At 36.2% G+C, this 16,697-nt stretch overlaps 1 protein-coding gene across 4 annotated transcripts in view; it reads right to left on the bottom strand.

Annotated features, from left to right (window-relative positions):
* The window catches only part of LOC115219764 (large neutral amino acids transporter small subunit 2), a 319,114-nt gene that overhangs the window by 174,052 nt on the left and 128,365 nt on the right, over positions 1-16,697 (bottom strand). For 2 of the 4 annotated variants that reach the window (XM_036505361.1, XM_029790012.2), the window contains exons 2-3: positions 16,613-16,646; positions 15,558-16,119 (exon numbers count right to left, since the gene is read on the bottom strand). In XM_036505361.1, coding sequence (XP_036361254.1) covers positions 15,558-16,077 — 520 coding nt within the window. In that variant the 5' untranslated portion in view covers positions 16,078-16,119; positions 16,613-16,646. The remainder of the gene's footprint in view (positions 1-15,557; positions 16,120-16,612; positions 16,647-16,697) is intronic. The other 2 variants (XM_036505363.1, XM_029790020.2) reach the window with 1 other exon arrangement.

Here is a 16,697-nt window from a genome sequence, read left to right as displayed (position 1 = left end):
TCATGTTTATTTTTAATTTATATATATGCATATATATACATATACACACACATATATATTATATACACACACACACCACACACACACACACACATATATATATATATATATATATATATATATATATAGTATATATTATATATATATACATATTATAAATAAATAAATAAATAAATAAATGGAGTTTAACGCAATGTAATTCAAATTCTTTTTACTTCCGACACATGTTTCGAAGATATCACTGATATTATTCCAAAGGAATAAAATGGTGTAAAACAATGTATTCTTCTCTTCAGGGAAGTGAAGAAATGAAACTCGTCAATAAGACATTGTAACAGAAAATGATGGATATGTATAGTGATTAACTGAATGCTATTAATATTGTTTGAAAAAACATTATATGGTATAACGTTAGAGGTAGCCTATAGAAAGAGGAGGGATAAATTAAAGAAAAACTAAATAAATGAAAGTAATATACATATAAATCATATACTCTTCATTTATTTAGTTTTTCTTTAATTTATCCCTCCTCTTTCTATAGGCTACCTCTAACGTTATATCATATAACGTTTTTTCAAACAATATTAATAGCGTTCAGTAAGTCACTATACATATCCATCATTTTCTGTTAAAATATCTTATTGACGAGTTTCATTTCTTCACTTCCTTGAAGAGAAGATTACATTGTTTTACACCATTTTATTCCTTGGAATAATATCAGTGATATCTTCGAAACATGTGTCGGAAGTAAAAGAATTTGAATTACACCAGCGTTAAACTTCATTTATTTATTTATATATTATGCAAAAAATTTCACGTAAACCCGAAGTTTCTACCTTTAAAAACAAGGTGTTACAACCTTTTTACTTGTGTGTGATTTTTTGCTACCCTGGTAACTATTTATGTATTTTTTCCGTGTTAATTGTTAACAAGAGAAAAATACACACATCTTTCTTTTTAGTTTCAGCTCAGAGCTGCGGCCATGCTGATGCACCGCCGTTTTACTACACTGTTATTACTAAGAGCCTCCTCTAATATGTAGTACTTGGTGAAGAATGGAGTTTGATATAGCTACCCTCATTTGCATCTCTTGCCGTGAGGTAGGTTTATCTGGGACTCTCGACAGGAAGAAGTCCAGCTTTGATTTAAAAAACCCCTACATCTACTTTGTGCAAGTTCCTCAGACTCTTTGGGAGAATATTAAAAAGCTGTAGGCCCTTGAAACCCAGGCTGTTGCAGTAACTGGTCCTGAAGTGTGATGACATTGCAAAGGTCGATACAGCTTGGCACCAGTGACGTCGCAACTCATTTCTACAGCTGAGTGAACTGGAGCAACGTGAAATAAAGTGTCTTGCTCAAGAACACAACACGCAACCAGGTCCGGGATTCGAACTCACAACCTCACGGTCGTAAGCTCGATGCTCTAACCACTGAGCCATGTGTGTGTGTGTGTGTAAGAACGAGAAACTGGGGAATTTTTTTTTGGGGGGGGGGAGAAAACATCCTTTCATCAGAATCTCAATCCCCAATAAACATCTGGGCACTTTAGAAATATCCTACAATCTTGGGGTACTACAAAAATCGGCTGCACGCATACTGCGTAAAGTACTGTCAGTCTGAGGTCCTTGTGACTTGACAGACAGTACAAATACCCGGTGCACACAATATCTTCAATCTACATCACAATATTGGATATTGTGTAACATCATCAATAATAATAATAATAATAAAGGAAATAACAGCCAATTCCTAGCCCTTTACCTGTCCTCATAATGTAATGATAGTTATTTCCAAACTCCATAAAAAAATAATAAAAAATTAAGAAAATAAAATCCGAACAAAAGACACGAGTCTGATATTATTATCACAATCGACTTTATAAAAGATTTCCAGCTCGCCAATTAGACTAAGAGAAACAAAAGACAAAACTATTCTTTGTTTAATAGTCGTTAAATGAAGCATAATTATTAAGATCAGTACAACAAACCTACAAACAATGGTACTGTGATGATATTTACTCGTGTCTTTATTTTTCTTCTTTAGTACATGTTTAATGAGGTCTTAATTAATGTCTGGAGTGCAGTCTTAAAAGATTTCAACGCAAATTAATTACACCTTCAGAGGGGAGGAGAAAGACTGTCTACCAGAAAAACTTTAAAGGCAGATACCGTTATTATTATTACTTGCCGGCTGACGCTTGAAATGCAAAATTATCAACAAAAAAATGCAATCTAACACGTGTACACACAATTATAGACGATCATCACAAACAAACAGACACCCACACATACATACATATGGGGTACATATCTGTATATGTGCATATAGAGTATCTATTTCAAGTGAATTCATTTGAACACGCAATAATTATATTTAAATGTCTAAATAACTGAAACAGTCAATTTTTAATAGATTTATAAAATTTTTCGGACAATTAACCTCATTTTTAGAAAAGTAAATAACTTTTAATATTTAGAGCCAAGTTGTTTATCGATCGGTTTGATCGCCGATCGTTATCAGGTGCCTACATTCCTATACTTGTGAATAAATCCAGCACCAGGCTGGATTATATGAACATTAAAGATACCATTCATACAAATTACGTTTATATAATTCAGTCTAGTCTTGGATTATATAAACATTATAATACATTCATTCAAATTTTATATACGTAGACATACACACGCTCACACTTTATGTATACTTTTTAATGTATTTAATATATCTTTTTCAATGTATTTGATATACTATAAAATTCTGCCGATGTCAATTTTGCTCTTCATCCTTTCGAAGTCGATAAAATTAAATAAGTACCAGTCAAGCCCTGGTATCGATGTATCCGACAAACTTGAGAGCAATATAGTACAAAATACAAATACATTACGCGTGTACATATATGACGTAAACACGTATAGGTCAATCAAATGAATAGACGAACGTAAACAATGTGTAAGATATAAACTAAGTACATCCGTTTGATACTATTTAAGAAGAGTGGTCCCGGTGCGCGAACTCGCGCATCCGTGCTAGCTAGTTGTGACTAGTCGATCCTTACTTTGTGTTTTTGTGTATTATTTACTTTGTTTAAAAAAATTATTTACTTTGTGTTTTTGTGTTTTATTTACTTTCTTTAAAAAATTATTTACTTTGTGTAAAAAATAATTATTTATTTTGTGTTTTATTTACTTTGCTAGGTAGTCGTTGTAGGATCGACTAGTCACGATTAGCTAGCGCGGATGCGCGCACCATGACCACTCTTCATAAATAGTATATTTCTTTACTACCCACAAGGGGCTAAACACAGAGTGGACAAACAAGGACAGACAGACGGTACTTAATTTATCGACCCCGAAAGGATGAAAGGCAAAGTCGACCTCGGCGGAATTTGAACCCAGAACGTAACGGTAGACGAAATACAGCCCGGCGTGCTAACGTTTCTGCCAGTTATTGCTTTGGGTAAATTGGCTAAATCGTTAAGGCATCGTATAGACTGCATTGTGGCGTTTGTTGCAGCTCTCAAAGCCCTGGTTTCAAATCCCACCGAAGTAAACTTTACCTGTCACCCTTTTGGGTGAAAGGAAGGTGGAGGGCTCAATAAATAAGGTACAAGGCCTAATTATATGAATAAACCTAGCAGAATATTTAGAGCGTCGGATAAGATGCTTTCGCTGTGGTACTTTACACTCTGAATTTAAATACTGCCTAAAAGATCCAATTTCACTCGCGGAGACCACAGATGACTTAGAAATCGATAAATTTATAGAAAAACACCCCTTTCATTTTCAGTTGGGAGAAAAAACTTTTTTCCTCACTTTTTCGTGTGCTATAGACTAGTCTAACCTGTTTGATGTGTTCTATTGACGAAATGTTCAGAATGGTTTATAGCAAAATGCTTGTACCCCGAACTGTTTAGATTCTTGCAGTCGACCCCAAGAATCGCTGTAAACAACCGAACCCGGTTTGATAGATGTTTAAATGAGAGGAGTTTAACTGGTTACGCTTCTGAGCAGTTGGAAGTAAAACAAAGCGATATTTACTAGTTCACTCTATTCCACTAAACAACTAAACTTGACTTAGAATCCGACCCCACCGCCAGACGCAAGAGGAGTGTAGATTTGCGGAACTCCGATGGTCTTTCTGACCACCCCCTCTACCTCTCCCTTTTTCTACAGAGCAAGTAATTTCCAACTGGTTTGGCAGTCGTATTCATTGATAAAACACAAAAGAAAAATTGTAAACCAAACTCCAGTTCGGAGGTTAGATGAGTTGATAGCACACGAAAACAAAACTGAGGAAAATATTTTTCCCTCCACTGAAATCGAGTGGAGTGTTTTTCTATAAGTTAGCCTAAAAATTTGCTACGGTTGGCGGGAGATTACGAACGTTTCTTACTACAGTCGAACGATGGCTAGGTTGACGATAACACGGATTATGTACATGTAAACACGCTTGCACTATTGCTTGAGCATATACGATATATGCAGTGAACGCACACCTTTTGAGATATAACAGTGACTTCAAAATGTACTTAAATACGTGCAAAACGTACTATATACACTTAAAAAACAAAGTACACACTGCTTTACATTTTTAAAATCGCCATGATCGTTTTAACGTCCACTTTTCAACGCTTGCACGGGTTGGGCGAAGTTAATCAAACCTGATTTTTCTATGGGCAGATGCCCTTCTTGTTGCCAACACTCACCATCTTCCAAACAAGGTATTATTTCAGCATGGCTAGACATGAGTTTGCAGAATAATGGAAATGAATGACACTGCATGTATGACAGCGACATTCATTTAAAGCTATTATGTGATGTCAACACCAGGATGGACACACATATACATACAAGCTCCTTTTAGTTTCTGTCTACCAAATCCATTCACAAGGGATTTTGCCCGGGACTATAGTAGAAGACACTTGCCTAACGTGCCATGCAGTAGGACTGAACCTGAAACAATGAGGGAAACAAACGTCCTAACTACACATTCACACCTACCCTTGAGTCACTTTGTAACTTCTGCAAATTATATATATATATATTTATAGTAGGTGCAATAAATATAAATATTTTTTTTCTTTCTATCTTATAAAAGAGAATTAAATATAAATTCATTCCAATCTTTTCAACATTCACTCTATGCTGACTGGTGATACAGTATGTGCAGATTTTCGAAATCCAATTAATCTTTATACATTTATACAATTAGGAAATTTTACAGATACACTTTTTCAAGGATATATGGTAAACCTATTATAATGGGTAATACTACATGTACTATTTATATTTTTAATATAGTGATGTAATCTTTGGACCAACAATGTTTGCGGCTGAAGAGAGCTTTAAACCATCTTTTATATCAATCACGGATGTAATAACGGATTGTTTATAAAACTTGAAACACGTGTACCGCGATATCCTTTGTGTTCTGTTTTTAATTTATATTTGATATATACTCTCTCACTTCTGCCACTATCTGGCATATACAGGTGCTTACACTTATCAAGTATTCACTCTAAATTTACAGTACCTACTACATATATATATATAATATATATATTATATATATATAAGGAAGCTTTATGAAAATAGACAAAAGACGAAGGTAGGTTTATGGAAATAAACAAAAGACGAAGGCAGGTGGAATACAAACAAACAATTGTATTAGTATGGCGCTCAGGAAATATAAATAAAACAAGTCTTTAACGTTTCGAGCCTACGCTCTTCAACAGAAAGATACACAGAGAAGAAACACAGAAAGAAAGAAAAAAAATGCGTGCAGAGGCTAGCGAATCAACATGGCGAGGTGCAGGAGTGGCTGTGTGAGTAGCTTGCTTACCAACCACATGGTCCTGGCTTCAGTCCCACTGCGTGGCACCTTGGGCAAGTGTCTTCTACTATAGACTTAGGCCAACCAAAGCCTCGTGAGTGGATTTGGTAGACGGAAACTGAAAGAAGTCCGTCGTTTATACACGTGTGTGTGTATGTTTGTGCGTCTGTGCTTGTCCCCCACCATCGCTGATGTTGGTGTGTTTACGTCCACATAACTTAGCGGTTCAACAAAAAGAGACAGATAGAATAAGTACTAGGCTTACAAAGAAGTTCTGGGTTCGATCTGTTTGACTAACGGCGGTCCTCCAGCATGGCCGCAGTCAAATGACTGAAAACAAATAAAGGAATATATATATATATATATATATATATATTCCTTTATAAGCTTTATGCACATGTGTTGTTTGGGGCACATATGCTCACAGTGAATTAAATAGCTACTTTTATATATATATATATATATATATATATATATATTATATATAATATATATATATATATAAGGATAAGATCGATATTTAAATACTGATCTTATCAGGTGGCCAGCATGGGAATAAAAACCTTCAAAGGTAATGATTATTTAAAATTATAATTTAGGGTATCTAAAAGATACCACCACGCTAGAAATAGCAGTCAAAACTTGACTCTAAAACCACATTAAATGGTCATACATGCTGTATGACCATTTAATGTGGTTTTAGAGTCAACCCTAAATTATAATTTTTATGTATGTGTGTGTGTGTATATATATATATATATATATATATACAACAGGCTACTTTTAGTTTCTGCTTAAAATACCCCCTCACAAAGCTTTGGTCAGCCCAAGGCGATAGCAGAAGACACTTGCCCAAGGTTCCAGACAGTGGGACTGAACTTGGACCCATGTGGTTGGGAAGCAAGCTCCTTACTGCACAGCCGTACTAGAGAAGACAAAAACCTCAGTTAGCAAGGATACACAACTTCACTGCTAAGATCAATATAAGTGGACAAGAGAATATACAACACACACACACACACACACACACTCATCCACAAATTCTCCATTATGAGTCATACTTCCAGCAGGGGATAGGTTCAAAACAGTATTCTTTTCTACTCAAGACACAAGGCCCGAAATGTTTAGGGAGGGGGGCAGTCGATTAGACCGACCCCAGTACGCAACAGGTACTTAATTTATAAACTCCAAAAGGATGAAAAGGCAAAGTCGACCTCGGTGGAATTAGTTTTGCATCAGCTTGCTATCATTTCCTTCCTAAGTCCCAACATCCTTATATACATCTATATACTGTTTTGAACTAATTCCACCGAGGTCGACTTTGCCTTATATTTTGCATATATTTCATCGTTTAACGTCCGCTTTCCATGCTGGCATGCGCTGGACGATTTGACTGCACCAGGCTCCAATCTGATCTGGCAGAGTTTCTACAGCTGGATGCCCTTCCAACCGAGATGCCAGTCATCGAATTATATATATTCGAATTATATATATATATATATATATATATATATATATGCATATATTTACTCTTTACTTATTGTTTCAGTCATTTGACTGCGGCCATGCTGGAGCACCGCTTTTAGTCGAGCAAATCAACCCCGGGACTTATTCTTTGTAAGCCCAGTACTTATTCTATCGGTCTCTTTTGCCGAACCGCTAAGTAACGGGGACGTAAACACACCAGCATCGGTTGTCAAGCAATGCTAGGGGGACAAACACAAACACATACGACAGGCTTCTTTCAGTTTCCGTCTACCAAATCCACTCACAAGGCATTGGTCGGCCCGGGGCTATAGTAGAAGACACTTGCCCAAGATGCCACGCAGTGGGACTGAACCCGGAACCATGTGGTTGGTTAGCAAGCCACTTACCACACAGCCACTCCTGCGCCTATTTATATATAATATATATATATATATAATATATATATATATATATATATATATATATATATATATATATATATATATAGAGAGAGAGAGAGAGAGAGAGAGGAGAGAGAGAGAGATCAGTGTAAACAAACACACGCATCAAAAGAGTGTCACGTCAGGTCAAGCACATGTCCCATCTCCGAAATTCCATCCACTTTCATTGACATTAAATTCCAAACGCTTGATTTTTTCCAACAAAACTACTGTTGTATCCAGATTTATAGACATCCGTCTATAAATGACTCCTGTTGAGTTTCGTAAAACAACAGATGCGTGCTTTGTCCGCTTCGCGCTAAAAACAAAATTATTGCATCAGAATCGAATGTAATGCATATTCATCAAACACGATACTCAGGGCGTGACGGAGAACAACAATTTAATTATACATTATATCGTAACATCTGTACTTTTGAATATATATTATATATAATATAAAGTTTTAGTTAGGTTTCAAATTTTGGCACAAGGCCAGCAATTTAGGGGGAGGTTGTAAGCCGACCCCAGTCCTCAGATTTTTATTGACCGGGAAAGGATGAAAGGTAAAATTGACCTCGAAATTTAAACACAGAACATATATATATATATATATATATATATATATATATATATATATGGCCATATATACACACACACACTTTACTTCACACAAGGACACATATAGAGATACACGTCCACACATATGGAGATGCACATCCATACATACAAACTCGGACACGTAAACACATGAATATGCAGAATACATACATACAAATATACATACATACATACATATATTTCGTTTTTTCATTTTATCTAGTTTCAGCTCACGAGCTGTGACCATGCTGGGGCACGTGTAAGCCCACAATCATACTAACCCACACATGCGCACCAACATAAAGGAACGCAGTGTGAATAATGGACAGTCAAAACTATTGAAAAGGTTGCAAGAGGCAACGAAAATTTTAGAAAAATAAAAAAGAAACAAGTGGAAATTTTACGGGTATGTTAAATTTTCAGACACTAAAAGAGAATGACTTTCCCCAGACACAATAGAATATGCTTCAACACGTGAACTCACATAAAGTATCTTGCAAACCAAATCTCAAAACGATATATATAAATTTAAAATAAGGGTGAAAAATTGGATATTACTTGGATTAATATCAATTTAAAACCAGTGGTCTAGCATATTAAAATCTGAAGATTCAGAAAACCTAAGTATGTAATATATATATATATATGCAGGTATGGTGATGCAAACAGGAAAAAACAGAACTCAAAATATGAATATTTTTATTAAAATTTAGCAAAAGTAAGAGTGACTCAAGGTTCGAGAGTTTCATGTATTGGCAATGCAAGAAATTCTCACACCTTGAGTCCCTCTCACTGGATGTGTAATGTCAGTGTACATACACGACAGCGTGTAAGTGCCCTGAGTGAAAAGTTGGACATAAAAGGCATCATATTTGGTGTTCAAGAGAGACAACTGCACAGGTATGGTCATGTGTTGAGTATGGATGAGGACAGCCGTGTGAAGTGTCACCCTAACAGTGGAAGGAACCTGTGGAAGAGGTAAGCCCAGGAACACATGGGATGAGGTGGTGAAGCATGAACTTCGAATGTTGGGCCTCACGAAAGCAATGACAAGCGACTGAGACTTTTGGAGATATGCTGCGATTGAGAAGACCCAGCAAGTCAAGCGAAATCAGAGCCATGGATAATGCCAGTGACGCATAACTGTCCCATTTAAAAGTACCCCTCACTCTTCAGGCAATATGCTGTGCTTGAGAAGACCTGTTGAGTCAAGTGAAATCATAGTCATGGCCAATGCCAGTGCCGCCTGACTGGCTTTTGTGTCGGTGGCATGTAAAAAACACCATTCAAGCAAGGTCAATACCAGTTCTGCTTGACTGGCCCTCATGCTGGTGGCATTTAAAAAGCACCAACTATTCTAGGAGTGGTTGGCATTAGGAAGGGCATCCAGCTGTAGAAACCTTGCCAGATCAGACTAGTCCTCAGTCAACCCATGCCAGCATGGAAAGCAGACATTAAACGATGATGATAATGATGATGATATATATATATATATATATGATGACAGATATATATATATCATCATCATCGTTTAGCGTCCACTTTCTAATCTGGCATGGGTTGGACGTGTTGACTGATGATACACAAACACTCGACTATGAGTGCATTGAATCTTATAGTAGAAACAACTGTGAGCTAATGAAGTTCATTACATGCTTTCTTTTTCCATTGTCATTTATATAATCTCTTATTGCATTGTGTACTTGGCTAATGCTTTTCTCTGAAGCATATATACATTGAATCCCAATGCCAGGTTATTGATATCATTATACTTAATCAAAATATTAAAATATGCATCATGCATACACACACACACACATACCAAGCCAAAACAGACAATGAACCTGGTGTGACTACTGGCCTTGCTGGCCCTTGTCAAACTGTCCAGCCCATGCCAGCAATGAAAACAGACATTAAATGATGATATATATATATAATAATAATAATAATTATAATAATAATATATATATATATATATATATATTATATATATATATATATTAAAATTATAATTTAGGGTATCTAAGAGATACCGCCACGCTGGAAATAGTAGCCAAAACCTGACTCTAAAACCACATTAAATGTTCATACAGCACCAGGAGAGAAAACAAAAAGACAAAATGAACTAGCAAAAAATTACTGGATAATTCCAGATCCAGGATTTCAGCCTTTGCATAAGAAATGCTTTGCCTCTTCAGTGGAATGTACGCAGAAAGTAACATAAATACACATATATATACATATAACATACGAATACTTACATATACGAACATAAACATACATATATATGCACATATGCAACACGACCAGTTTAAATTGTCCACCTTATAACTCCTCGTGTGATATGGTTAAAACATCACCGAAGTAAATACAATCATCATCATCATCATCATCATCATCATTTAGCGTCCGTTTTCCATGCTAGCATGGGTTGGACGGTTCAACTGGGGTCTGTGAAGCCGGAAGGCTTCATCAGGCCCAGTCAGATCTGGCAGTGTTTCTACGGCTGGATGCCCTTCCTAACGCCAACCACTCCGTGAGTGTAGTGGGTGCTTTTTACGAATGATGAAATAAATTTTAAATTTTATATATATATACAAAGTCTTAGTAAGTAGGAAGGTAGACAAATCATAAATCCCTTCAGGTACATGGCCCTGCTTGATCTGTAGAAAAAGTGTAAGTAGAAATGCCCTAAGATGTACCTGGTGTAAACTATGGATACAGAAGAGGTGCAGCAATATCAAAGGAAGGTTAACTGGGAAGATAGTTTTTGTGTTTCAAAAATGTATATACAATAAAAACTGAGGCAAAAGGTATTAATCATACCTAAATGCATGTTTGTATGGGCACACATACTCCTGCATCCTTGTATTTGCATATACCTGTGGATAAACATAGGTATATAACCTTGTAAACGACACCATATATTTATGAGTGCATATCTTTTATCTTTTTCAGTCATTAGACTGCAGCCTTACTGAAGAACCATTTTGAAGAATTTTTAGTAGAATGAATTGACAGAAGTGCTTATTTTTTGAAGCCTAGTAGTGATTCTATCAGCCTCTTTTGCTGAACCACTAAGTTATAGGGACATAAACACACCAACACTGGTTGTCAAGCAGTGATAAGAGACAAACACAAGCACAGACACACACATATATGCACATATATATTATATTTAGTGAGCTTTATCATATATATATATATATATATATATAACTCCAAGAAAGTTAGAGGTTGTGAATCCAACCAAATAAGGGATAATATCTATCCAATATACTGCTGGTAGAATATCCAATTATTTACTGGTATCTTTATATATTAATATATATTATATCTTATATGTAAAGCATAATATGTTATACATGTATGTATATTCTTGTAATTGTCAGTTTAAGTAAATAAATAAATAAGTTAACATAATATAATGTCTAAAAGTTGATGAACCACCTATTGATCTCCTCCATTTTCTAATTGCTCTTTGGAGCCTGGTGCAGCCATCTGGTTCGCCAGTCCTCAGTCAAATCGTCCAACCCATGCTAGCATGGAGAGCGGACGTTAAACGATGATGATGATGATGATGATATATATATATATATATATATATATATACATGCATGCATACATATATGGTGAGCTTTTTTCAGTTTCCCTCCACCAAATCCACTCACAAGGCTTTAGTTGGCTTGAGGCTATAGTAAAAGACACTTGCTCAAGGTGCCCCGCAGTGGGACTAAACCTAAGACCTAGCAGTCTCTTAACCATACAGTCACATCTGTGCATATCCACACAGTCACACTGTATCTAATATATATACAGATCTACAAAAACAAGCATGTACATAGGTGTAACGCCTTTTTATAATGATACAAGATTGACACCCAACAAGAATAAGTATTACTACAGCTTGAGTTATTCAAACCATCAAATAGTTGGTTAGGTATTTAATTAACTCACTATAAAGAAGTGTTATTGAACCAGTGTATGCGTGATATAACGACCCTCCCAAGACACATCAATACATATATATATATATATAAAACCATCAGTTTTACATCTATTTTCCATACTTGAATAAATTAGGTAGGTCTTCTACAACATCTAGCTATTTATTGTGACCCTTTGTCATCTCCTTCACGAGATTCAGCCTTCTAAGATCACCCTTCATCACGTCTTCCCATAACCTCCTTGTTTCTTTTCTTTTACGCCCCAGTAAGTTTCTTACATCTGAATTGCTTGGCACTTTTTTGACGCAGATGCCATCTTCCATACACTTCACATGTCTATAACAGCTTAGTCTTGCATGACAACCGGTACCTCTATTACTCATCTTTTTTTTTTTTTTGGTTCATTTGCAGTCCATTGTTCATGCATACTAATATTACACCTAGTAGGTGATTGTCTCATTTATTTCTACCCTTAAAATATCTTTCGCATTTAGTACAATTTTATTGCTACTGTGCAGCATAGCACTTCATACGCAATCTACTCTTCACACAGAACAGGTAAGAGCTCAATAAACTTTTTCCAACCAGTTCTTACTCTGACTGCTATGCTTCGGCATATCCTATCCACTACTAATTTAGTCACCTTAGTAATGGATGCTACCAACAACTTCAAAGGAGTTCCCTTCTCCAGATAATGAGTAATTTCTTACTAACTTTTTCTGACACATTTACTTGTACAAAGTCCTTTTTTCTTTGTTAGCCTATTTCTGATCCCACTGCATTTTTGTACACTTGTAGCTTACATTTGGTACACCATATGGCATTCCTAAATACTCATTTTCTGCACATTGTGCATGGCTAATGTTGTGAATGGCAGTAGAATCGTGACTTCTTTCTTAACTAAAACTTTTGTCTTTGAAGATTTTCTGCAACTCTTTTGTTAAACTTCTGTTGAAATACATTAACTTTGTTCCAATTAGTTTTTAAAATGATAAAGAATTTACTAAGATAGCTTTGTCATTGTTAAGCTAGTATCTGAAACAAATTAACATGAAATCTTGGGAAAGATCTAAAGCAGGAAGTCTGTCATAGAACAGGCAGATTAGTATCAAAAGGATTAAAATATCCCGATTCTAGTTTTTGCTTCCATATTTGGAATTTGTTTCATTCATTCTTCTACTGATTAAGATTTGAAAACAAGATCATTACCATACAAAAGTACCTATGAACTGCCAGTGTTGAACTACTCTAATGAACTGGAGAACTATAATAAAGAAGAAGAGGCTGAGAACAAGTCCAGATGGGCAACTGTCTGCATGCTAAATATTAACTCTCACTTTGTAAGGCGGTGAGCTGGCAGAAACGTTAGCACGCCGGGCGAAATGCTTAGCGGTATTTCACCTGCCGCCACGTTCTGAGTTCAAATTCCACCGAGGTCGATTTTGCCTTTCATCCTTTCGGGGTTGATTAAATAAGTACCAGTTATGCACTGAGGTCGATACAATAGACTTAATCTGTTTGTCTGTCCTTGTTTGTCCTCTCTGTGTTTAGTCCCTTGTGGGTAGTAAAGAAATATAAATATTAACTCTCACTTTATTGTTAGAAATTTTATAAATGGTTTGTATGACTCACACTACCCATATATCAATATATAGTTTTCTTAATATAGTATCCTGTCAAAGGCTTTCTCCAGGTCAAAAAATGGACACAAACCTGAAATACATCATCATCATTGTTTTAATGTCCACTTTTTCATGCTTATATGGATCAAATGGAGTTTACCGAGACAGATATTCTGTGACCAGATGCCCTTCTTGTAACCAAGCCATACCTGTCTCCAAGTAAGGTAATATTTCCCTGAGAACCGATATATTTCCATGGAGGATTGGAAATGAAAGATATTCCTTGCATCATAACAACACATGTTTACAGCTCACATGAAGTCAAGGAAAGGAGGCAGTAACACACACATATATATATATATATATATATATATATACTTATCCACACACACACATGTATAGTGTGTGTGTATATATATATATCCACACACACATACATGATCCACTCCTTTCAGTTTCCATCTACCACAGGGCTTTGGTCAGCTTGGGGCATTCGTCTAAGGTGCCTGTCATACAGTGGGACTGAACCTGAAACTACGTGGTTGGGAAGCAAACTTCTTACCACACAGCCATGCCTGCGCCTAATCAAATTTCTTTCCTAATTAGTTGTGCTACAACTCTTTCTGATATATTCATAATTTGGTCCGTCAGTTTTATGCATCTTGCTAGCATGACCTTTGACCTTATAGCAGTTGATGATACTGCTGTGCAGTACTGATTTAAAAGGAAGGTAAAAGGTGCAATTGCTCCAAGCACCCTTGGCAAGAGGCCCTTTTCGCATCCCTGATGTATAATTGGGTCCCCCCACCTTGTATTAAACCTTTTGTATGTTCAATTACAATTGCATGTAACAAAACACATGTGAATTTAGTGATTTGTTGTGTATTTTGAATTTTGTACGAGAGGGGCTCACCAAAAGTGAAGTTTCTCGGGACCCTACAGGATCTAAATCTAACCCTGTTTGCAAACCAGCCACTGCTGACTACACTAGTGGCTGCGCATCTTATTTTGTTGTATATTTTCTCCTCTCAGCGATGGTCAGCAGATCCCTTTATTAATTTCATAACTAAGTTTACTACTTCTTTTTAACGTACCTTTTTTGTCTTTGTAACCAAGGTGACCATGCGTATATCGATAAGGATGAAATGAAAGCGAAAGAGAGAGACTCTAAAAAATAACAATACAACTGGGAGTGGAATAAGCAAGGTTCCAACCAGGCAGAAGGTGGCATGATCATGGAATGGCACTTCAGAGTCATAAAAGCTAAGCAAATCTGAAAGAGGAAGTGAGGAAAGTAAACCTGACTTATACTAACTGACAAAGAAGCGGAAATATATAAGTTCACCATATACATATGTTAAATAAAAAAAGACAACAAAGCCAAGGCTGTGTGGAATTTTCAGGACATTTATAAAGAGTAAGTTAGTCTTACAGCTGTTTCTGGGATATTAGGGATATTCCTTCATCAGAGACGATGTGAGATGGTTATATAGAGGGAAATAATAGAGTTCAATATAGGGAGTTATATTGGAATATATATATATATATATATATTATATATATATATATTCTTATGTACACACGTGTATATTTTGATTGGCTTATAAATAATATAAAACGAAACAATAACAGCAGAAAATGTTACTTACCTACACACGTTGCGCCCAATACAGTCACAGCAACTTTCGGAGGACCGCAATCGGGAAATAGTGGATTCAGTATATAACTGGCAAAAGTAAATGCTGTTATAGCATTACCGGTCGGTATGATGATAACGTTTGCAACCCAAAGATAAAGGAAAGCGGGCAGTCCTCCGTAGATTTCTTTAATGTAAGCGTAATCGGCCCCGGAGTCGGGAATACACGTGCCTAGTTCTGCATAGCACATGGCTCCAACCAATGCCATCATACCGCATATTGCCCATACTATAACAGATAAACCAGGCGAACCGGCTTCGAGTAATACACCTTTCGGTGAAACGAAGATGCCGGAGCCAACAACAATTCCAATAATGAAGGTACAGCCATGAAGAAGTCCGAGTTCTTTCTTTAGTTTGATCGGTTCCGAAGAATCGTTGTCTCCTTCGCTTCCGTCTGCTTTACCAACACCAGCAACAGCTCCGCCACCGCTGTAACCATTGATAGCGGTGACTGGCTTTCCGTTTCTCATTCTTAACCTCCGATCGTAGTAAAATCCGTATACGTGTCGCAACTGTAGTAAAACAAATGTGTGATAAAGCAGTTGTGTGTCGAAGGAATAAAAGGTTTATTAAGAGAGAGAGAAATGCATGTTAAACAAAATAAAACCATCATCTGTAGCTACTATGTCCTCAACACGCTAGGAATGAAGAAGCAGCAGCAGCAGTAGTAGTAGTAGTAAATAGTTGTGGCATGCTGTTGATTATGATGTTTGTGATCATGGTGCGAGAGAAGCAGGAAGAGATGAAAAATAGAAGAAAGAGAGTAAAACTGAATAAGAGAGGGTTTTAAAAAGTAAATAGACAAAAGCTGGGAGGAGAAAAGAAAAGACGAGACAGCAGGAGAATAAGGTGCGTGGAGTTGGTAGGAGAAGCATTTGTAGGAGTGGATAGAAAGACGCGGGAGAAGTTATTGTCGATGTGATTTGCTATTTCTCTTAGCTTTCACAAGCAAAGAAACTCTTTGTTAATGTAAATATGTAAATCAAAATGAAATAGAAAATTTACCTGAAAACTTCGATCAACTTTTTTTTTTCAGATTCTAAAAAGAGCGAGTAAAATATAAAATAATTGTTCCAACATCGACACATGT

Source organism: Octopus sinensis, linkage group LG1 (assembly GCF_006345805.1).
Source record: "Octopus sinensis linkage group LG1, ASM634580v1, whole genome shotgun sequence".
Taxonomy (NCBI): Eukaryota; Metazoa; Mollusca; class Cephalopoda; order Octopoda; family Octopodidae; genus Octopus; species Octopus sinensis.
The sequence above is the reverse complement of the archived record's forward strand: the minus strand, read 5'-3'. Positions and strand labels throughout refer to the sequence as shown.